Source organism: Panicum virgatum, chromosome 2K (genome assembly GCF_016808335.1).
Source record: "Panicum virgatum strain AP13 chromosome 2K, P.virgatum_v5, whole genome shotgun sequence".
NCBI lineage: Eukaryota > Viridiplantae > Streptophyta > Magnoliopsida > Poales > Poaceae > Panicum > Panicum virgatum.
The window spans coordinates 40,155,780-40,178,270 of record NC_053137.1 but is presented as its reverse complement, the minus strand read 5'-3'; the positions used below and the strand labels follow the sequence as shown (position 1 = coordinate 40,178,270).

The following is a 22,491-nucleotide window of genomic DNA, read 5'->3' as shown; positions in this document are numbered from 1 at the left end:
AGGATTTGCAAAGCTACAACAAGCAAGGTGAGCAAACCATTAATTAAATAATATCAACCCTCATTGCATCTCATCTCATTCTTATTCCATTTCCTTTCTACGATGTGACCAAGAGATCAAGGCTCTCATAACCGCGAGACACGGCGAATCGATTCGATGTAACCTTGCAAGGTGGACCTAACCAACACGGCACGCAAAAGCCCCGTCGGACCCCACGCACCAACCTTTCCCCTCCCCGCATCGAACTACAGAACCGCCCCACCTACTTATAGTCAGTCGAGCTCAACGTGAGACCACCAAAAGTAAATACATGCATCCCAATTCTCCGCGACTACTTGACTCGCCCTAAGGAGTGGTGATGAAGTTCTGTACTTTCGAAGCGAGGCAGTACTCGGCTTACCGGTTTCGACTACCTCCTACTCCCGGCATGCGGTTAGTACAGTTCAATCCCCGATCAGCACAGCCGACAATGGAACGGTCCTTAATCAACACAGATGGGGCTACACCTTCCCCCATCCGGTCTCCCATCCCATACCTTCCATCTTGAATATAATAATTCATATACTGTAATATAAAGACATCCTATATCTCGCGAGTGACAGAATTATCACTCGACTTCTATCGAGCCCTATTAAGCATAGCAGTGCTAACGACCTATTCATACTAGTATAAGGCCCGGGAAAACTTAGGGATCATGCAACTAAGGTTTCAAACAATTCCTAAATCTAATGCACAATTATTAGAGACATATATAAGTGACATAATTTAAAATAGTAGGATGTGCACTGGGGCTTGTCTGAGGGTAACACTAAGTTAGTGTTAATTCTAGCAAGGCCTTGGGCCCTTCCGACCATTGGGCCAGGTCTTCACGAATTCCTTCTCAATCCTGCTTCGCCGATCCTGGGCTTCACGATCCATTCGTGGACGATGTTCTCACCACGGGTACTATATGAATGCATATGGAATGCCAATTAATGCACAAGAAATATGGTGATGCATGGTGAGGATCGAGGTTATATATATATATATATATATATATATATATATATATATATATATATATATATATATATATATATATATATATATATATATATATATATATAGGAAGCTAAAATAGTTAATCAACCCTAAAAGATTATTTTAAAAGATCCCTTAATTGATTTGGAAACAAAGCTAGTTTTGAAACAATTCATATTAAACATTACTTTTTATATAAGAAATTAATTATTATTACTAAAACTATCTAGGTACGCCTAAGCAGGACAACTCAACAATTAAAACACTACAAATCTATGCATTCGGAGACTCCGGATATATTCCCGGAGTTTCTGGACTACTACTACCGGTCAGACCGGTGTGCCAGACCGGTCTGACCGGTCCTATACTAATACTGGCTACACTACCGGTCAGACCGGCCGGCCGAAAATTAAACTTCCGTTAAGTCCTAAAACACTGGTATAGTTTTCTAATTTAATTTAACATGACTCTTCTTATTAGTAAACTATCCCTTAACTTCTAAATATACTAACACATGGATAAACCAACTAACACCTCAAACAATGTTTTCTAAACATGAAACTTTTACGGTAGACTACACATGCCTAAATCAAACTACTGCCTAAATTTTACCATTTTCAGACTAATAGATTGGCACAAACAACTTAAATAAGTCTAAACACCATTTAATTTCTAACAAGGGTCAAAAAGAACAATTCACAAGAATAAACAATTTTCCCCATGTAGAGGACAATTCACAAGAATAAACAATTTTTCCATGTAGATATAGACATAACCAATCTAACAAAGCTAGTTTTGTATTTTTAAGATTTTTCCTTGATTGATTAGACAATCTACAAGTTTACGTCAAATGAATAAAAGGGCCATCACCCTTTAACTTTGCTACTAGCAAAATGAATTAACTAAAGTAGACCATAAGTACATCCTAGCGATGAACATACTCAATATAGTGCAAAATCGGATATATATCCGGAATATCCGGGTCATTATCTAGAGTGTCCGGACCCCCAAGTCCGGAGTATCCGGGCTTATACCCGGAGTTTTCCTCGGAGTGTTCCAAATCCGGAGTATCCTGCCTTATACCCGGAGTCTCCGGGTATACCTAAATAGCAGCCAATCTTACGTGCTCATGGTGAACGGCGGCGCGTGCGGCACACGGAGCAACGGAGAAAAGGCCGGGGAGAGGGGTGGGGAAGGTGGACGAGCTCACCACGAACCCATTTGTGCGGTCGATTTGGGCGGAGGAGGGCCGGAGGAGCAGATCGACGCGAAGGGGCGGAGCTCGAGTAGTGCTCCCATGGTGGTCGGCGGTAGGGCCGTCGATTCCGGCGGGAAAGAGCTCGAGTGAGGTATGGGGAGGTGTGGGACGAGGTTGTGGAGGTCCTTGCGGAAGGGATCGACGAATGGCGGCTGGAGATGGTCGGGGCGCCGGCGGAGGCGAGCTCAGCTCGACTCAGTTAGAGCAGGAGGGGGAAGGAAATGAGGGAGAGAGAAGAGCGCAGGGGTAAATAAGGCCGGAGAGGTCCGGAGTATCCGGGCAAATTCCCGGAGTATCCGGGGTGTTAAAGTGGGGTTGAACTTAACCGACTGGATCGCGTTATATCGTTAAGGAAGGGGTCCAGACCCATGTAGAATAGATTAGATTGGTCAGAGAGTTTTTAAAAGCCAATGCCCATATGATGATGATGATGACCAATTCAACCCCCTGCCCCTTGGCACGCCTGAACAGGAACACCATTATTATCAACTAATTAACTGTTCGTACAGGCATCGATCCACTAGAAGATATAAATGTATATGTTAATTAAGATAGTAACTGATGGAGATGTGATAGCATATACTCCAATAATGAGATCGATCGAGTTATCGTTTAGAAGAATAGACACGGCGACCATATGTGATTATTTCACTACTAGAGAAAGCCACATTGGTACCAGCACGTTAGTGCCGGTCAACAAGGAGCCGGCACTAACGTGCCTGAACAGGATCCGGCGGGCACGTTAGTGCCGGCTAGACATCCCAGCCGGCACTAACGTGCCATCGCCCAACGGTCAACACAGCAGCCACAATGTTCAAAAGCCAGGTTAGTGCCAGCCGGGAATTCTAGCCGGCACTAACTTGGCTCGGGGCAACTTAGTGCCGGCCAATGGGTCTAGCCGGCACTAAACGGCGCCACTTTGTGCCGGCTAGAACCATTAGCCGGCACTAAGTTGCCCTGTATATATCTGCGCGTCTTCTTCCCCCAGCCCGACCAAACCATTTTGGCCAACCTCCTCCTCTCTCCCATGGCGTTTTAGAGGGGAGTTGGTGCCCATTTTCCCTAAAATTTGTGTGGATTTCACCCATCCAAGTGCACCAAAGGTTAGTAGCTTCTTCCACTTTTTTTCACGGTGTTTATTTTTTCGTTTCATGCATTCTAGATAAAGAAAATAGTGATTTTAAGGTTGAGGAAAAATGAGCATAATTTTTCGATTTGTTCATTAATTTGAGCAAAGTAGAATTGATTTGTTACTTTTTAGAGAAGGTTTACTAGATAGTTTGACTATAACACATTTAGAGTAATTTTTTTGAATTATTTCACGGGAACACATTTATAGTAGAATTGTCTCTCAATTATAATTAGGTATTAATTACTAGATTACCCTTACTAACAAAGGGTTAGATCTTCTCTATACAATATACGACTAAATGGTGGTATTGTACACCGTAAAAAACCTCAATTATAAAAGTGAATCAACAAAATATAGTTGTTTCTAAAAATAAAGGTCCAAACACTCCAAGACGTCAAATTATAACAAAATATATTGGTTAAGGCTGTTGTTTAAATTCTTAATTGGGATTGTTTCTGAAACGACGAATGACAATTGGTTCTCATCTGCTTGTCTGACAAAAACTTATACGAACTATTTCTGTTGAACAGTAGAAGGCATTTCTTTGTCAACTTGACTCTCCTAATTTCCGTACAAACTTCTGCTACAGTGTATACTGACGGCACCTAAGATATTGAAATACAGTGTTTAGAGCTATATGAATAAGTCTAGGTTAAGTATATCCATGACATTGAGATCATGAGTTTAACTTCGCCTGTGCCTTATGAAAATCATAAAGACTAGGAATTTTCTAGTATTAGAAAGCAAGTCAGTGAAAATTACAATTTCACTCTGTTGCAATAAGCTGAATTGAAATGAAATAGACTATACATGTCAATCATATCTCTGCTCCTGCAGCAGTTAACTTCCTAGGGGTGGACTTCTAATTTATTTTTTCATCTACATTTGATTGTGGTGATAATGTTGACTAGAGTTAGGTTTGACAGCCCTTAAGGGTCTCAATGCGTGTCTATGTTCCAGATGTTTCATAATTAACTAGAAGCATATTTTTCTTCGGTATAGTGCACCTAAAATCTAAAGTTGATTTAATATTTTTTATAAAAGTAATGATCCAAAAGAAATCCTAAATATTAAGTTATAATCAAACGAGCATTAAAAGTGATGATTGTCTTTTGAATTAGAATATATTATTCTTTTGAAACAAGAAATGAAAATTTTTAGAAATGGTTCTCACTTGCTTGTTGTCGCAGAAATTTCTATGCTTTGTTTATGTAAAAGAAAACATTTTGATTGAGTTGTCACTTTCATCGTCTTATAAACTTTCAGCTCCTGATTTTTTAATTTGTACAAAAGTAACACAAGAAATAAGTTTCGCCGATAGTAATTATTGTAAATATTTTTGTTATATTATTGTAATTATTAAGCCTATTATGAATAAATTTTTGTTATATTATTGTAAATATTAAACTTATTATGAATAAATTTTTGTTATATTATTGTAAATATTAAAAATTTAGGGTACAAAAGAATTGGCGCGGCCAATTTAGACTTCCCGCCAGATGGGACATGTTAGTGCCGGCTGGTAAACCTAGCCGGCACTAACTAGAGTAAGTTAGTGCCGGCTAGAATTATCAGCCGGCACTAATCTGCACCACCTGACGTCACGAGGGCAGGTCAGCCGGCACTAATGTGCTGCTCTGCCCCCAAAACAGAGATCGGCGCCCACTTGGTTCATTCTTCAGATCGACGTGCCTCGAGCGCCGCCGCCGCCCTCGGCTCGTCCTCGCCGCCGCCGCCGCTCGTCCCCCTCGTCCTCGTCCTCATGCGCCGGCGCCGCCCGGGTCGTCCCCCGCCGTCCCGACCGTCGCCCGCCGTCCCGGCCGGCCTGACATCGCGCGCCGCCCTGGTCATCCGCCGTCCCGACCTCGCGTGCCCTCGTCCTCGTCCTCGCGCGCCCGCGCCGCCCCGATCGTCCGTCGTCCCGGCGCCTCGTCCCCGACGTGATGCCTGCCCTTGCCGCCGCTCCGACCTCGTCGCCACCGTCCCCGGCCGGCCAGCTGCCCCGCGCCGCCTCGACCTCGCCGTCCTTGGGCCCCCGCCGCCGCCGCGGTTCGACGCCGCGGCTCAATGAGAACGACGCCATCACGCCGCTCCGCTCTGGCGTCACTGCGCACCACTGTGGCGTCCCCGACGTGCCTCCTCGCCAAGTAGGTGAGTTCCTGATGCAGTTCGTGCACAAAATTCATCAGCTCGGCTCCTCCCGAGTGCAATTAGTTGGTTCATTAGGACAAAATTGGAACGAGGCGGAGCGGTTGCCTGCTTAAGCTCTGCAAGCAATTGCTATGTACTGATTGCACTCCTTGCTAGGTTTTGATTTGCGTCTCCGGATCCCCTGCGACTCGCCCCCATCTCTTCTGGCATGTCTCATGCCCTTCCCCTTCTCCTCATCTTCTTTTTCCTTCTTGCTAGATTTTGATTTGGGTAAAATCAGTTGTATGCTGCCTAAGTTAGCCTGACTGATGTACGAATCAGTGTCATATTTGACACTACCATTTTCAGCTTATCTACATGGGCATGGCTTGGGTCACATGTGAAATCTGGCTTCATAGGGTGTGCCACTACTTATAATCCATTTTATCAGCATACCTGGTACATGATCATTACCCTGTTAATTGGAATTATGACTTTAGAATAGCTGTTCCGGGAGACTAGGAGGTAGGCTGTCCTTGAGTACCCTATTCTTGGTATTCTGTGATTCTTTTTTTTCAGTTTCTTTCGCTGCATCTGCTGAATTCCATATTGTGATCTGTTCAAAATAAATCTTTTGTAAATATTGATAGCCTGATGTGCGCCCACGTTGAATTATTCTGGATGTGCATGTGACCTTAGGTTGATCTTAGTCTGGAAAAATAAGATAATGTCTTACTATTATAATCCTTGTTCAGTGGATAAATTAGATGTGTTCACGCTTACTATTCAGAGGTGCAGCTTTCTGAATAGGTCCCCAGTTGTTCTGTGCATTATGCAGTAAGGATATCAGATTATCTGCCAGCAATTTAAACAACAGTTTGTGTCATAGCTCTACGTCACAATAATTTACATGAACAAGAAGCCTAACTCTACATGCTTGAATCCTGCATCAATCCAACATCACATTAGTGCAGACATCAACTTGTGTGCTCTTCAGTTTCACCTCTGAATTTGTTTGTAATTTGTTAGATATCGGTGTTCTTGACACACACTTCTGTCAGGACTACTATACACACATATGACCATGAAACCTCTTGATGCAGCAATTGGGGCCATCAGCCCATCAACTGATTGGATCTGTGACTGGTCTCTAAGATGTGGTTTTTTGAATCTCCAAAATAATTTGACATTTTACTCTTTGTACTGTTCTAATTTTGTGCCTGCAAGCAAAGCTGGAATCCATATCCTGTTTTGTTTCTAACCTACCCCTATATATTTGAGCTAAATCATAGTACAGATGATGCAGAGTCAAGTTTGTGCGCCTATAACACAAAAAGGATGCTTAATCAATTTACAGAGGATGCCTCTTTACTTACTATAATACTAACAAACTGAACAAGGTTATAGAGATGGCGGGCCATTCATCTATGCATTCTTAGTTCCATTTTGTTCTCTGAATTATTTGTTTGGCGGCAGGGTGCATGTATTGCAAATAAGAAGCATAGTGAAGTTAAGGGTATAAATATGAGAAAGGTAGAAGAGCATGTCAGTGTGTTCTTACATTTATAAATATATGACGGGTCATATATTAAAAAAATGTATTTCTTATAACACTATAATATGTAGAACTCCTTTGCCCAAGTTAAATTGATATCTAAAATTTTGATCAGACACTTGGTAAATCCTTTTGTTCTGTTACCATGACCTCATCCTGAAAATACTATAAACATTTATGTTTATTTGAAATGGTCGAAGTACTATGAATTTAGCAGAATTATTCGTGTTCAGGAGCTGTTGGTTCCATGCTAATGTGCAAATTATTCTGTTTGGCAGATTTCGTTGTGGGATCATACTGAAAAAAATTATTTCATGGCGATCTCCGTGCAAGCGTCGCCAAAGAAGATCAAGATCCGACGACGAGGAAGCTGATACATTACTATAGTTGATGCTTAATAATTTGTAATATCTCAAGTACTTTTGAACTCCGAAGTGTTCCATACATTACGAATATATATATATATATATAATATTAGTGTGATATGCGGTCCTAATATTACTGTGTAATGCAAAAAGTACGACTACGTAGTCACATACGGTAGAAATACGCATAGCCATACGTATAAAAAAGAAAAGAAAACATAAAAAAGAAAAAAAATGTTTAGTGCCGGCCAGTTATACCAGCCGGCACTAACCTTGCTGCCAGGCGCCAGGCGGTGTCGGGCACGTTAGTGCCGGCTGGTATTTCGGGCCGGCACTAACATACGCACGTTAGTGCCGGTCAGAGTAGCCGGCACTAACGTCTGTCACGTTAGTGCCGGCCATTTAGTGCCGGCCACAGGGACCGGCACTAAGCCGTCCTGTGACCGGCACTGATGTGCCTTTCTCCAGCAGTGTTTTGTGCGCGCAGATTGTTTAGGTGGTATCTCATGATCCCGAAAATGCGGCAACGTTGTTGATACCATGAGCTTCAATGCTTCATACAAGATTAGCGTAGTGACAGATATATAGCTTAATTATTAGCTGGTTCATGTGCCATCAAGGATGCATTATTATTTTCATGAACCGTTTTGGAGGGTCGTCCCAACTCCGTTCTGTTGGGTTTTCAATGGGTTTCTTGCTAGCCTATAGCGTAGTCACAGATTAGGCCACAGAATAATATCTCACTGCTGCTTTTGCTTGTGCCAGAACTAGTAAATAAGATTGGCCCATTGCAATTTGCAAGTACTGCAGCTCTGTGTCGATCTGCGCCTATCCGTCTTAGCAGATTATTTAGGCAATCATTGCCGGTTTCTTTTTCTTTGCATTCTCCCTCTGCGGCTGGCCAGCTACATTTTCGCAGCAACTCATCTATGACTATGAGCAACATATATATATTGCGGCAGGCTTACTTAATGATATATATATATATATATATATATATATATAGTGTGATTTTATTTTCAAGCTAATTTCAGAGTTAGTTAGTTATTTAGTTAGTTAAGCAACTAAATCTCACTTTTCTTGCTGGATCAGCATCTTACAAACACAGAAAACTTGTCATCTCGCATTTCTTGAGGGTTAAGAGATCATGTGTTGATGTGATTGAGGAGGAGGAAAGGAAGAGCGAAGTCAGAGCTAGCTGTTGCCGTACGTCGTCGTCGTGCTCGCGCCTCGATCCCATTGGCGAGGCAACGTGGAAGCGGCCGGGAGGCGGGAATCTTGGGGGAGGTCCCTTTATTACGCGTTGTGGGGAAAAGAAGAAGACGGCGAAGGTGACTTCAGCGGGCGAAAGGACGCCCTGACGTCGTCGGAGAGAGAACGTAACGAACCTGCAGCAGCGCGTGCTGCCAACAAGTGTTAGGCATACAGTATGCTGCATCTGTAGTACGAGAGACCTGCGTGCTGCTCTCTGTGCTGCGCACCAGCATTTGTTTTTTTGAGCATCTTAATTTTGTGGCCGCTGCTTGGTTCTCCTTCTGCATTTTTGTGCCTTAACTGATCACGTGGTGTGGATCCTTTCTGGAGATAAGATACTGTCCGGTGCATCAGTCATCGATCAGAGGTTCATTATTCATTCTACTTAATTAATTAGATCCTGCTAAGACCGTATGTGGTGAGCAGATATCGAAATTTTGCAGAAAACATACGCATAGTTGCCCATAGCTAGCTTTGTATGCTTGTATGCCTTTTTGTCAGGTTTAATTTCAGCAATAATTAACATTCTAGTAGTTGAGCTGGGCAGAGAGAGAGAGAGAATCTCAATGCGTATTGCGTCTGAAACCTCTGCGCAACATCGCACTCGAGAAATTGTTGCATGAATCATCCTGTCTTGCAGTAGGGTCTGAAGGCGTAATAAGCCGTCCATGAACTTCTCTATCTAGCTTAGATTGTCAGCGGTTATATTTGAAAATCTAGTAGATCATTAATTATATCTTACGACCGTACCAATGAAACTGTTTATATTAATTAATACCCGCAATAATAGTGTACTAGTAACCGAACATCAATCAATATCAAGAAATAAAGAAACAAACAACACTCCCATCCTACCATCGTATCCCACCCACATTGTGTCGAGAGGAGGTAGAAGATCACCAGGGGCCAAGTACATCAGGATAAGCTCCCAAGCGCTGGACAGAGACCACATGGGAAGAAAACTACACCGGGTGTTCCATCAAAAAAAAAAACTACACCGGGTCACCAACCCCGCGCAGACGTTATCATCATATGGTACTTGGCTTAAACAAATTTAAAGGTGAGGCAGATGAATCCGTATGACAAGGACAAAGCGTTGGCTTTTGGTGTGGATGAAATGCAGCGGCAACCAGCCAACACAAAAAAAACAAGGAACATAGTTTGCCCTCTTCACTACTGATGAGAAAGAAAGGTACACTGGCTTGTAGCCCATCAACGCGTCTTTCTGACCAGCTAGCTAAGGACACTTTTTCCTCTCGGCCAACACGCGTATCCTTTGCTGTTGTTTTGTGATCAGCATCACAGATTGTAGTATGTTCAAGCTAAAGTGTGTGGTTAAATTATCTGTGATGACAGGACAGGGGTGTGGATTATTCATGTAGCCAACGCCATTGCGAGGAGACAAATCGTCCCGTTCCATCATTCTTTGGTAGCCACACACAGACACAGGCATGGCGGCCCCGGGAGATTTTCAATGGTATGACCCGCCTGCAGCACATGCCGTGACGTACGGCCTGCGTAGAAGGCGTCAAGCTCGACACTGATGTACAATAAGCTCCAACATGCGTGCATGGAATCAGTTGAGCTCGGTACTAATGTTTTTTTTTTATTTCAACTAGAAAACAGAGAAGTACTAGTGATGTACACTTAATTATTATTAGCGCCCTTGTTAACGACTATGCTTGAGGCTTGTCGCACACCAGCCGTAACAGTCCTTTTACCCCTGCAGCACATATTTTTTACTAGCACACTTGTGTAGAATGCATGCATGACAGTTCGTGTAAGTTTCCTACATACTGGCCCAATTATGTTATCCTCAAGTGGTAATGAAAAGGGAGGTCAGATGTACTAGCAGTACAGCTTCGTCATAGTTCATGCAGTTCCCTGTCTGTGGCAGTTAATCAGTACACTATTCCTGTGACTTTTGAGCCTCTGTGGGCTGTAGATGGATGGATAAGATCGATCTCTACGGTACTCATGCTACAGTAAAATTCGGTAGGGAGCATTGTTCATCCAGGCTTAGAGCACTGTTCATCTTTGTGACTTCGCTTCATGAAGTCAAGTCAGAGAAGTTGAATAGAGTTAATCAATCTATGCATGTAAAAGAAAACAATAATAGTACCCACCATGCAGCAGCAGCATGCATCCCCCTTGGCTAGCTCGTCATCATCGCCACAGCTATCTAGCGCAGTTTATTTGTCACGTGCCTGAACTGAACCCGGCCAAATAAACCAAACCCCAGTAGAGCAACTTGTTGTCCGTTCTGACAAGTCGAGCAACTTGCCCTTGCGGTACGCGAACCCTGGCAGGATCAGAGAGCTCGTGGCAGGCTCTACTTGTTGGGAAAACCGGGGTTGTGATGGCCTCCGATCCGGCCCCAGGTTTTGCTGTGCCCGTCCGGAGCCACACGTGATGGAGCCCGGCGAGCGACGCCGGCCAGCCGGCGGCCGCGGGCCGCACCGCACCCCACCAGCATACCGGCGGCGACAAACCGGTCGAAAAGCTAAGGCTTCTCGGTCGGCCCGCCGCTTTGATCGAGCTCGCTCACGCGTGATGACGCGACGCGGCCGGCCGGACGGAGAAAGCTCTCACGACGGCTGATCTGGGCGTGGCTTGGACTACGCGGAGACGAAGTCGCTGGATTTGGACTGATTGATGGAGAGCTCTGCTGCAGGTACGCCGTGCATCTGGCGCTGCCACTAGCTAGCTCGTTCATGACTGATGATCTAGCTTCTATCAGAAATTCTCCACCAGCAGGCACTGTTCACCTTAATTTGTCCGTTCCGGACCCGGACCTACTACGTCGTCTAGCAATATCTAGAGACGCGGCATTGATTTTGTCCAACTCGTAGGAACGCACGCGCGTGGAAGTGGAACCTGTCCAACGATTGCATACGCATGCCTCTGCTTTCTGATGGGTACTAGTACTGCATAGCTATCGTCTGCTGATTGCTCCTGATTAACTCCTAACCGCAATCGGGCCCGTAGACACATACATCAATAATATAATAAGTCATCTGTGTCGATCGTCTCTAGTGGCGTTTCCTGGTGTGGTATTTGATCTTTGCATGCAGAGATTATTCCTGCTTGCGGTTGAATATACTAGCAGTATGTGATGAGCCCTGAATTTGTTCCCATTCCATTCCATCGCACAACCCTACAGCTCACAAATAGGGCCATCACAAAGTGAATCACTGTGGACAGGACTGTACCACAGCTTAGTACAGCCTCCTGATCGACTCACTTTTTTTTTTGCGAAAGGGAATACTGTATTAAGAAGACATACAATACAACCATGCGTATTTGTAGAAAACACCATGGTGTACAAGATAATTAAACACACACACCAAGGAGCTTCCACCGTCTTCTCGAACGCCAGCGACTCCAGCCCGCCGGAATCCATCCAAGTCCACCGTCCTCCTCGCCATGGAACCCCCCAAAGCCTTGGATATGTCGCAATAGTCGTCGCCGTAGCAGATCTACGACGAACCGAAGCCACTGAAAGAACATCAACCATTCCATCGACAAAGAAAAACAGGGACAGCACCATCCGCCATCACCAGCAAGAAAACCGGTGGCCGGAAAAGTTTCTCCTCCCGCTGCACTGAAGGACACCAAACGCTTGGCAACTGCTGCAAAAGCCAGCACCTCGGAATGTCCTAGGCACTTTAAATCCGATGAACGCACACAGCCATCCTTGCAATGCAAACGAAAGAAGAAAAAGACCCGCCCCGGCAACCAACAAATCACCGGTCGGAAAAAGGAACCTGCAGTCGCCGCCGCAACAGCAACCCAGGACAAACGCAGGGAAAGGGAGGATCCGAGTCCCTTTCGCAGCAAAAGAGAGGGGGCCATACCTCACAACGGACTCGCTGGAAAAGATCCAGCAATCGGAGAGTAGGAAAACCACCGGAATCGCCGCCGGAAGAAGCGGTCGCTCAAAAATCGCCCTTTCCGCCTCCTCCTTACTGTAGCAAGGGGAAAGAGAAGGGACGCGGCAGGTCTGATCGACTCACTTTTGTTAATTATTGCAGTGGATGGAAAGAAGAAAAATGACATGTGTATTATTGTACCTGCATCTTCTTCTGAATCAATATAGATCGATAACAAAGCAAGCTAAGCATGTGCTTCCTTCAACCTGACCGGCTGACCCCTACGTTGCTATAAAGTTACTTGTACGTTGCATAACATTTCGAGAGATGTATAGGCAATCACTCTAGATTACTATTAAGGTAGATACCTTTTCTTTGTCTTTCCATATCCAGAATCACTAGCTGAAGTGATTTTTTTACGATTCTCTAAGATCGATTTCTCTTACAAAAACTGTTTAACAGAGCTTCTTATGGATTTTGCCCAAAAACTGTCCTGGGAGCTTCGCTAAACAGAGTCCTAGTTTGCAGGGGCGGATGCACACCCCGGGCCACCCGGGCCATGGCCCGGGGTTCGGCCCAAATTTTTTTCATTTTGCAGTAGCTTCTACCTCTGGACTTGGATCAATTGCTGAAGAAGGACTTAGATCAATTGCTGAAGAAGAATAAATATATTACTTTGCGATGATGTTTTTTGTATGTTATCTATCTTTCCGTTTATATTTTCATGTATCTTTTGAACTGTGATTTTGTGGACGACTATACTTAAAACTCGGCCCGGGGTTCGACTCAATCCTGATTCCGCCACTGCTAGTTTGTGAGACTCTGACGGAGTTCTTTGGGGTCCCAGGGTCGAGCAATTCCGCTGGGCGCTGGCCAGTGCAAACATGACGTCCTCTCGGGGTCCCTGCAGCTAGCGCGTGACGCCGCCACAGCGTGCCCATCTCGATCAATTCTCACACGTACAGTAGGCAGTAGCCGATGGAAAGATTGGAGAGGGACAGACAACGACGCAGTAGCTTTGACAAATGATAACTTTTCAGCTGCGATCCGATCCCTAGCTGCCTACCAACGCAAATTTCCTCGAAACAGCCTGCCAACACGTACGGCCGCAAGGTTTGATTTAATCAGCACGCTAATGAGTAGGACGCGTCGCGGAAACTAAAATTAGGGTCAGCGAAATTATTGCTAAGGACTCATCATGAAAAGGTGAAGCTTTTATTTCCTTTCCGAGATTATACAGAGGTGAACCTTTCCCTTTGTTTTTGACGGGTTAAAAGGTGACGCATTCTAAAAGAAACTCCAAAAGGAGTATGAGCTGATTTTGTTATGTGCAAGTGAACTTTAATCTTTGCAAGTGGAGCATGTGCAATGCAAATGATATGGTTGCATTTGGCGTGTACAACAAAGTTATAAATTTTCGTTTTCCCCTAGAGTGGAAACAAATTAAAGTTGTTCTAATGGGCTGGAATGGGCATTGCTAAACGTTCCAGTAGAAAAGTTAACGGTTTGGCCCAAATAAAATTGGTAACGGGGTTTGGTGAGTGGGCTAACAAGTAACAAGTGGGCCTGGAACAATGCTTGCACAAGGACTGTGGTCTGCATGTGGATACAAAGTTTGCAGATGAAGAACAATGTGTGCCCGTCACACAATCTACTATGTGGGCTTAATAATCCAGCACAAGGAAATGCCACACGGTTTTTTCTTTAATTTGTTTATAAAGTAGAAAAAGTTCAAGTATGGTTAAAATCTGCATAACCCCTTTACTATATATTGGTTCAGATTGGCCCCTAAACTATGTCATTTGGTTCAATTTATCTTTTAATACATTTTGTCTTTTTTTTAGAGATGTACGTGTCACAGGTGGCACGTATTTAATTTTGCTTCCATCAAGCGACAATTTTATTTATTTTCCTTCAAAAATAATACTGTTGTCGGTTGAAACCCACCGGCGGGCAGCAACAGGCAACGCGAAGAGCCGGGAGGTCGCCGGGGCTGTTTTTTGTTGCCCTTCACCAAATGAGTGTCAAAATTTATGGGCTTGCCTATATTTTGATATGCTAACATTTGGGAAGCGCACCAATCAGGCTCTAAATTTAGATTTTCCAGGGTTGTAGTAGGCGTCAAAATAATGTATGTTAAAAAATATATTATGAATTTTTCATCATTATTTTGCCCTTGACATATTTTCTTAAAATATGTTACAATGTCGGCTATCATCTTGCAAAATTTTAACCCAAGACTTCTCTTGTGAATGGATAAATAAAAAAGATAAGTCTTATTAAGGAGTAAATTGGACAAAATGACACCAAGAATTAGTTCAATGAGTTATCCGGATTTTGACTATATATACTTGAGGAGAGTAATCTGAACTTTTCCCTTATTTGAAAGATGCTGAGACGAGATTATCATAGAAAAAATCAAAAATTGATAACATTAGATAAGACGGTTCCAAAAAAAATAAACAGTAAATTCCATATATGCCACTAAAAATTTATCTCTTCACTTCCATGCCATCGAAATTTAGTCTGTTCCTTCCGTGCCATTGAAAATTTAACTCTATCCCTTCTATGCCATTCTCGTCATCTTAGCTGTTAAGTAAAGATGAAAAGGACAATACTACCCCTGTTGAGAATAGATGAAATATTTTTCTTGCCTTAGCGAGCATGCGACGGTCAGGCGGGAAGACCGAGAATTTTGACTTCTAGCCTTGGCGTCCAACCAAATACCGGCACAGTGAAGAACATTTGGATCTTTGAAGCTCGTTGTGCTTGTGCGTGCGTTTTTTTTATTTCTATCAAGAATAGCAAGATTCCAGAGCACTCTGCCCGCTTAATCTTTGGGGCTGGTGGCGGCGCTCAGCATGGTGGACTCACGCTGGCTGTCACCACGGATAGAGACTGCCTTGGAGGAGTTGCGGCGCACCCCCCGCCGAGTGCGAATAGGCCTTGGCGGGGATGCGGCGGCCGCGCGGGGACACGCCGGCCAGGTTGGGGCCGCTCGAGCCACGGCTACGCGGGGCACGGCGGCCGGGCAGGCTCCGCTCGAGCGGCGCAGCGAAGCGGGCCCTCGCGAGCCGTGGCCAGCAGAGGATGCGGGGGTCGGACGGGAATCACGGATACTGTGAGGGTGACGAGAAGGCGGCAGCCGGGCGAGATGCGGCGAGGCAGATTGCAGCTGGCTGCGATTTGGGGACGAGATGAGGATAGGATTTGAGAAGGGGTAAAATCGGCACAACACTGGAAGCCCTTCACGATTAAACGACATTATAGTCTTTTCTTGGAAAGAGATAATGGCAATGACATGTAAGTGATGAAAATAGAAGAATGAATGGCATGAGTTAAATTTCTAATAGGATACAGAGAATTTACTCAAAAAAAGAAAGAAAAGTTCATGGTTTATTTCCTAATCCATGCATAAATAAACTGAAACAATCTATTGGTTGCCGTGATTGAAAAATCACCAACAGTTCTTTTTGTTAAGTAAAAAAAATATTATCTATAAATTCAGAAAAATACGAGAATCATTATTGAGTCAAGGACTCAAAACTTTTGTTAGCAAGTTGTACCACAAAATACCTTACCAGTTCAGCTACACTCAGTTCACTTTTATTATATACGAATAGTTAGCAATGCCCGGCAGTAATAATCGTTGATGGTTGAGGGGAGCGTGAGCACTGAGCAGCCGTTGTGGTCACGCTAGTGTAGATTATCGAGAGCAATTACTACAGTACGTAGTAGAAAGGAAGTTAGATCAACATCATGCAGCTAGCCGTTGTGGTCATACGAAAGCCTATTATTATATTGTTTAAATTATTAGTATTAGAGAGCGAATTCTCGCACGAGGTGCTTAAGTGTAATGACGTCGGCCGTGAGCATTGCAGATCGACGTCCGGCAAGAATTAAAAGAAAGCATCGGAAGCAGACCCCAATTGTCAACCTGAGAACCTGTTTAGTTTCTAAAATATTTTCTACAGTATCCGTCACATCAAATTTGGACACATACATGGAGCATTAAATGGAGTTTAAAAAATAACTGATTACACAGATTAGCACGAAATGAATCTTTTAAGCCTAATTAATCCATAATTAGATATTATTTGTCAAATAACAATAAAATGTGCTACATTATCAAAATCTAAACTTTTTCGCCAACTAAATACAGAATCCCTGCGTTGAAATTAACTAACCTGCAGGCATCAACATGGCAGCCATCCAATCTTCTTCCTTTGACCAACCAACCAATTGGCTTCAGTACTTGTGGTCAACCAAAGGATGGAGTCTGCAACGCTCATTGTCGTTGATACCACACGAAGTCAGACACGTTTATTTGCTACCACGCTTAATAAAAAGTAGCCAGCATCACGAGGAGTTACGCAACAAAAGTGCTGAGACGACGCCGGTGATATGAGATGCTTACGACGGCACGGGGACCCGTTCTTTCTCGACAATGTCGACATCTTTATCACACGTGAACGTTCTGAACTTGGAATTTCTTTTTCTTTTTTTTTACTTAAGAAAGAAAAGATGAATAATGACATAATCTCTCCAGCCTCTGCACCACACACGTAGGTATTATTTGTTTGGGAAAAAAACATTTCTACCCCTATTCCAAACGTCAATGGTGATTTTACCCCCCTCCCCCATTTAAACTTTGTGATTTTACCCTAGTAATTTTGAAATGAACGAGCCGTACCCTATTCTGCAAGGATTAAATGGCACGAAAAAAGGAAAAGAAAAAACACATACGGGAAAAGACAATACTACCCCTCACCTTATCTTCTTTCACCTGGTGGAAGAAACAACCCGTCACCATTGGAGCTAGAGTTTGGAGGCTCTCGTCGGCCCCCTCCCCAGGCCTCGTCGCGCGCCCTCCCGCAGCCGCCAAGTGCCGTCGCGGCCATCCCACCCGGCGCGCGCACCCCTCGGCGCCGTCGCGCGCGGGGGGCCGCCGCCCAGGGGGTCCGCCTCCCCCAGGTACAGTTGCGCGCGTGCGGGGAGCCGCCATCCAAGCGCAGTCGCGCGCGGGGAGGCGCCGCCAAGGCGCCGGCGCGCCCACTCTGCCTGCACGCGCCCTCCCCGCGGCGCCAACCCGCGCGCAGGGCTACCGCCAAGGCGCCGGCGTGCCCCTCCCCTGCCGCCTCCAAAAAGCACCGCGGCGTCCTCTGCTTGCAACAAGCCTACTGTTGGAGAATCATCATGGAAGAACAGAGGTATAGTTTCACTAATTTTTGAGATGTGTGTTTATTAAATGTAAGAACCAGCCAACGATTAGTACATACTGTGATTTTTCCCTAACTTCTTTTAATTCCTGCTGTGATTTGTAGGGTAAATCACAGAGAATTGAAAATTGTTGTTAGAGTGCGCTCGTTTTTCAGTTTACCTGACAATGGTCCAAAATCATGGTGGCAAGGTAGAACTTTGCCAACCAAGATTGTTGACATAAATAGTTTTGGGCTGCTGCAGCTAGTTGATTTCATTGTTGAGCACTGCTTGTGGGGTTCTAAACAATACCAGACTTTGTGGTGTGATTTGGAGAATTACTCTATGAAGATTAAATCTGATGAAAATTTGTTAGAATGGTTTCTATTGAATATAGAGAAGGGATTAGTATGCATCAATGCTCAGGTAATTGATTTTCATGGTCCACTACAGTTTTCACCCACAAAGCGAAGGTTTCATCCTTCGGTGAGGTCTAGTGTGCTCCTGATTGAGGAAGCCACAAACAAAACAGCCACAAATGAGAGAGCCACAAACAAAACAACCACAAATGAGATAGACACCAACAAAACAGCCACAAATGAGAGAGGCACAAATGAGGAAGGGGAAGAGGTACAAAGTGACAGCAGCTATGACACAGATTTGGCTGCATCATCAGACTCTGGGGATGATAGCAACTCTGACACTGAGTTTAATCCTGATGCTGAAATTGTTGATGAGAAAGATGAGTATGATCTTCCCATGTTTACATATGACGCAGGTGATCCATGTATTGATGTGAATGTGATCTTCCCAGATACGGATCAATGCAAATTAGCAGTCACACATCATGCTGTCTTGCATGATCATGCTTTCGATATTGTGAAAAAAGACAGGATCAGATTTAGAGTTAAGTGTAAGAGAGCTGAACAAAGATGCAAGTGGACTTTTTTTGCATCTACAAGCAAGAAATATGCTGGTTGCTAATTTTTCAAGGGGTCAAGGAGAGGACAATAATGAGACAATGTAAGTGATTGATGGCTGCTGTTCGTTACTATTTTTCAAGCAAATTTCAGTGTGCACATAAATTGACTTGCTATTACTCTCTTCATGTGAAGTGCAAGTGATATAGGAAGGGGAAGGGGAAGAGGAAGAGGTCTAGAAGAGGGCAACAATGAGACACTGTAAGACAAGCCACCATTGTCTTTGTTTACTACATATTTAAGTAACTTTACTAATATAATTCTGCAATTTTTTCATATAAAGTGCACCTAGATAAGAAAGGGGAAGAGGAAGGAGCCGAAGAGGAGCAACTTCTAGGAGGTTTGCTACTTTGTTGGGTTTCAGTGATTAATGTGTAGCTCACTACTAGTTGCTTAGGAAACCCACTACTGGTAGCTACTTTTGTTTGACATGTCATTTAGACCTGTGTTGGTGGTTGACATGTTCTCTGGACCTCTATGTTGTCATCGAACATGATACTAAGATGGCATGTTATATGGATATGGTTTGTTGCTCTTAATGCAATATTTGCCAAATTAGTTTGTTGATTGATATTTAATTCTGTCCATATGGATTACCAGTCGAAATGCTGACAATTTCTGTATTCAAAATATCAATTGCTGATCTAATGTAGGGGTAAAAACACAATTATCCTAAGAAATAGGGGTAAAAATGCAAGGGCAAAGTTTTCCATTTGTCCAAGAATTAACACCGTTAGGGGGACTTAACAGATCAGGGGTAGAACCAGCCTTCGTTTTGAAATCGTAGGGGCAAAATCACAAAGTTTAAAAAATGAGGGCAAATTCACCATTTCACTGCAAACCAGGGGTAGAAATGCTTTTGCCCCTATTTGTTTCGTGCTACTCCCTCCGAGGACAGCCAACAAAATTTCCGAGAGTGGGGAGGAGAGCGAGCCGATAGGTGGTGTCCCTGCCTCCGCATGCGGCACGATTGCAATCGCCCTCCGCAACCCTCTAGCTTTCCGTCCCGGGGCTTTCTTCAATCTTCGATGGATTTACTTGTTCACAACAACTGGGTTTTGAACTGGAGCAGGGAATACATTGCCTATTGGGTCTGTGACGCTATACATCTGTCGGTTGTGTCTCAGTGACTGCTTGATAGATGAAAGGGTCTCGAAATTTTCAGGGGGAGGGGGTGCCGTGGCCCCTACTAGCCCCCTGGCTCCGACGTTGTCAATAATAATATTTAACTCCTAATATCTCCTATAATATAATATTTGTAGTAACAAAATTATAGTTACATGAAACTACTTTTAAATACGAATACAATGATATAATTGTTATAAGATAAAATTTTTATTATACAAGATTAATGGTAGGTTAAAGTTTTTAAAATTTGAATCTTGTATTACGTGTGGATCTTGAGAAGTTGATACAAAGTTTTTAATTGTAGGTTATTATACAAAATTTAAATCCTAGCAAGTACGAGAAGTTAATTGATACGCTCGTTACTCCACCATCACATGCATACTCGCACAAATATTGGGCCACGAATGAGTGGATGGCTTGATATGGTTGCGGCCGTTAAGTGGAGCTGAGGACCCACGTGGATGTGTGGGGGTGTGTATATGTGGTGATGTGAGTTTCCGTGCGAGTTTAAATAGTGCATCTTGTACCTTTTTTTGACATCATATGCTCAAGCTCTTTATTTAGGTGCTGTTTGTTTCCCCCAAGTTTTTTTTAGCTCCTATCACATTAAAATGAATCTTATCATTTAAAAGTATCAAATAAAATTTATTTATAAATTTTTTCGACGGATGGGTGCTAATTCGCGAGACGAATCTAATGAGCCTAATTAATTTATGATTTGCTACAGTAACCATTCGCTAATTATGGATTAATATATCTCATTAGATTTGTCTCGCAGTTTAGACCTAGAGTTCTGCAATTAGTTCTATAATTAAACTTTATTTAATACTTCTAAATGTTAAAATTTTTTGATGTGACATGGTCTAAAGTTTAGCCTCTGGAACCAAATAACCCTTATTCATCAGACGCTGGATCGACAAGATCGCGATCCACCAATGATTTAGAAATCTTGGGAGGGGGTCAGACCATATTGCAGGTACCTTTCGGTTGAATATATGTTACTTGTAGCTTATTTTTGTTACCCCTCTCTCTCTCTCTCTCGCCACTCCCCCCCCCCCCCCCCGGCGTAATTTCATTCCACTAATGTGGCATTATTTAGCCGACAGTCAGATTTGGACACCCATCGACGACATGGACAGTGAACATGACATAAGAAGAGTAGCACACCAGCGATCTACCGGATTTATAAATAAATAAATCTACGCTTTGCAATCATGAATAGCCATGATATTGATCGCCACTGTGTCTACAATGCAACATGTAGCATTTGCCATCCACATACATGTTTGATTCCTGAATACAATAAGTTCTTAGCAGCCGGACAATGATGAGTGCTTGTTGAACGAGGAAAATAAAGACAGACAGTACCTGCTGCCGCACTTAGTACTCCACACCACAGTAACTTGGCCGTCTCCTATAAAACGAATTTTCTTGGCAACCCAAAACTGAAAAAAAATGTAAAGCAAAAGGATGGCTACTACGTAGAAAGACGAAAGAGATTCATGGATTTTTTTTGACACAAAATTCATGGATCTTATTTTTGTATAGTCAATTCAATTATAATGAAAATAAATTATTGAAAATGTCATCAACCTAATGTTCTGGCTGCACTCATGTTGCACAGTTGCATCAGTTATGTTTGTCCTCTGCCGCTAGCCGCCTCACCTCCGTCGCCATCCGATCCGTTTAATTTTCAAAAGGTCACTTCTCATGATCCCCACAGAAAAAAAAAAAATCATGCCAAGTGCCTTCGTTCTTATTAGACGACGATGGCTAAACAGCAGCCAGCCGCAGAAAAATCTGCAGAGGTTAAGTTTGGCCTTATCCATGATGCATGGTTGATGGCAGCTACTGATGCTCCCGTGCGATTAGACAGCGATTCCCTCTAACCTGGGGAGTGCAGCAGGACTGAGGGGAGTGGAGTGGGTATCCAATCAGGTACCCCAATAATTTAGGATGCGTTTGGTTGGTTCAGGAGCGGCCGGGGATGGAGCCGTCCCATCCCTTGTTTGCTTCGCGAGCGTAGGAGCGGAGTAGGAGCGGAGCGATTCCTCTGAGCGAATATTCGCTCTAGATTCGGGATGAACTCGTTCAGCAAAATCCACCGGACGATCTCGCTCCTGTTTCACGCCGTCTCTTCCCGTCCGCGCGCAGAGGGACGAGCTTGGGTGGTGACCGAGCTCCGCGCGGAGGCGAAGCTCAGGTGGGGGTTGAGGCTGGCGCGGAGGCGGAGGCGGGGCGGAGGCCGAGCTCGGGCCAGGGCGGAGGCCGGCGCGGAGGCGGAGGCCAAGCTCGGGCCGGGACGGAGGCCGGTGGAGGCGGAGCTCGGACCGAGGCCGAGGCTGTCGGAGGCAGAGCTCAGGCCGGGCCACCGGAGGCGGAGCACGGCGCGAAGGCGAAGCACCATCGTCGCGGGAGCAGAGCTCGGGCGGGAGCTCGTGCAGGGGCGGGGATGGAGCGTGTGCGCGCCGTTGGGGTGAAGCGCGGGCAGTGCTGGGGGCAGGAGGGCGAGGCCGCGCGGCGCGAGGGAAGGAGACCGGTGGTGCAGAGAGGAGGAGCCATGGCCGAGGCAACTGGGAAGAGAGGAAGAAGATTGGG

General features: G+C 44.3%; 1 protein-coding gene across 1 annotated transcript; it reads left to right on the top strand.

Moving 5' to 3' along the window:
* The first annotated feature begins 15,541 nt into the window (after positions 1 to 15,541).
* Positions 15,542 to 19,338, top strand: LOC120695295. The gene is made up of 4 exons (XM_039978580.1): positions 15,542 to 15,573; positions 17,383 to 17,796; positions 17,911 to 18,966; positions 19,049 to 19,338. The coding sequence occupies exons 1-3, from the start codon at positions 15,542 to 15,544 to the stop codon at positions 18,767 to 18,769; spliced, it is 1,305 nt and encodes a 434-aa protein (XP_039834514.1). The 3' UTR covers positions 18,770 to 18,966; positions 19,049 to 19,338.
* Positions 19,339 to 22,491: the final 3,153 nt, after the last annotated feature.

Excerpts from the sequence above, each read along its gene's own strand:
- LOC120695295 (XM_039978580.1), top strand. The coding sequence starts at position 15,542 with ATGCGGCGGCCGCGCGGGGACACGCCGGCCAG. Across the intron at positions 15,574-17,382 it reads CGCGGGGACACGCCGGCCAG|AAACAACCCGTCACCATTGG; the intron begins GTTGGGGCCGCT and ends ACCTGGTGGAAG. Across the intron at positions 17,797-17,910 it reads ATCATCATGGAAGAACAGAG|GGTAAATCACAGAGAATTGA; the intron begins GTATAGTTTCAC and ends TGTGATTTGTAG.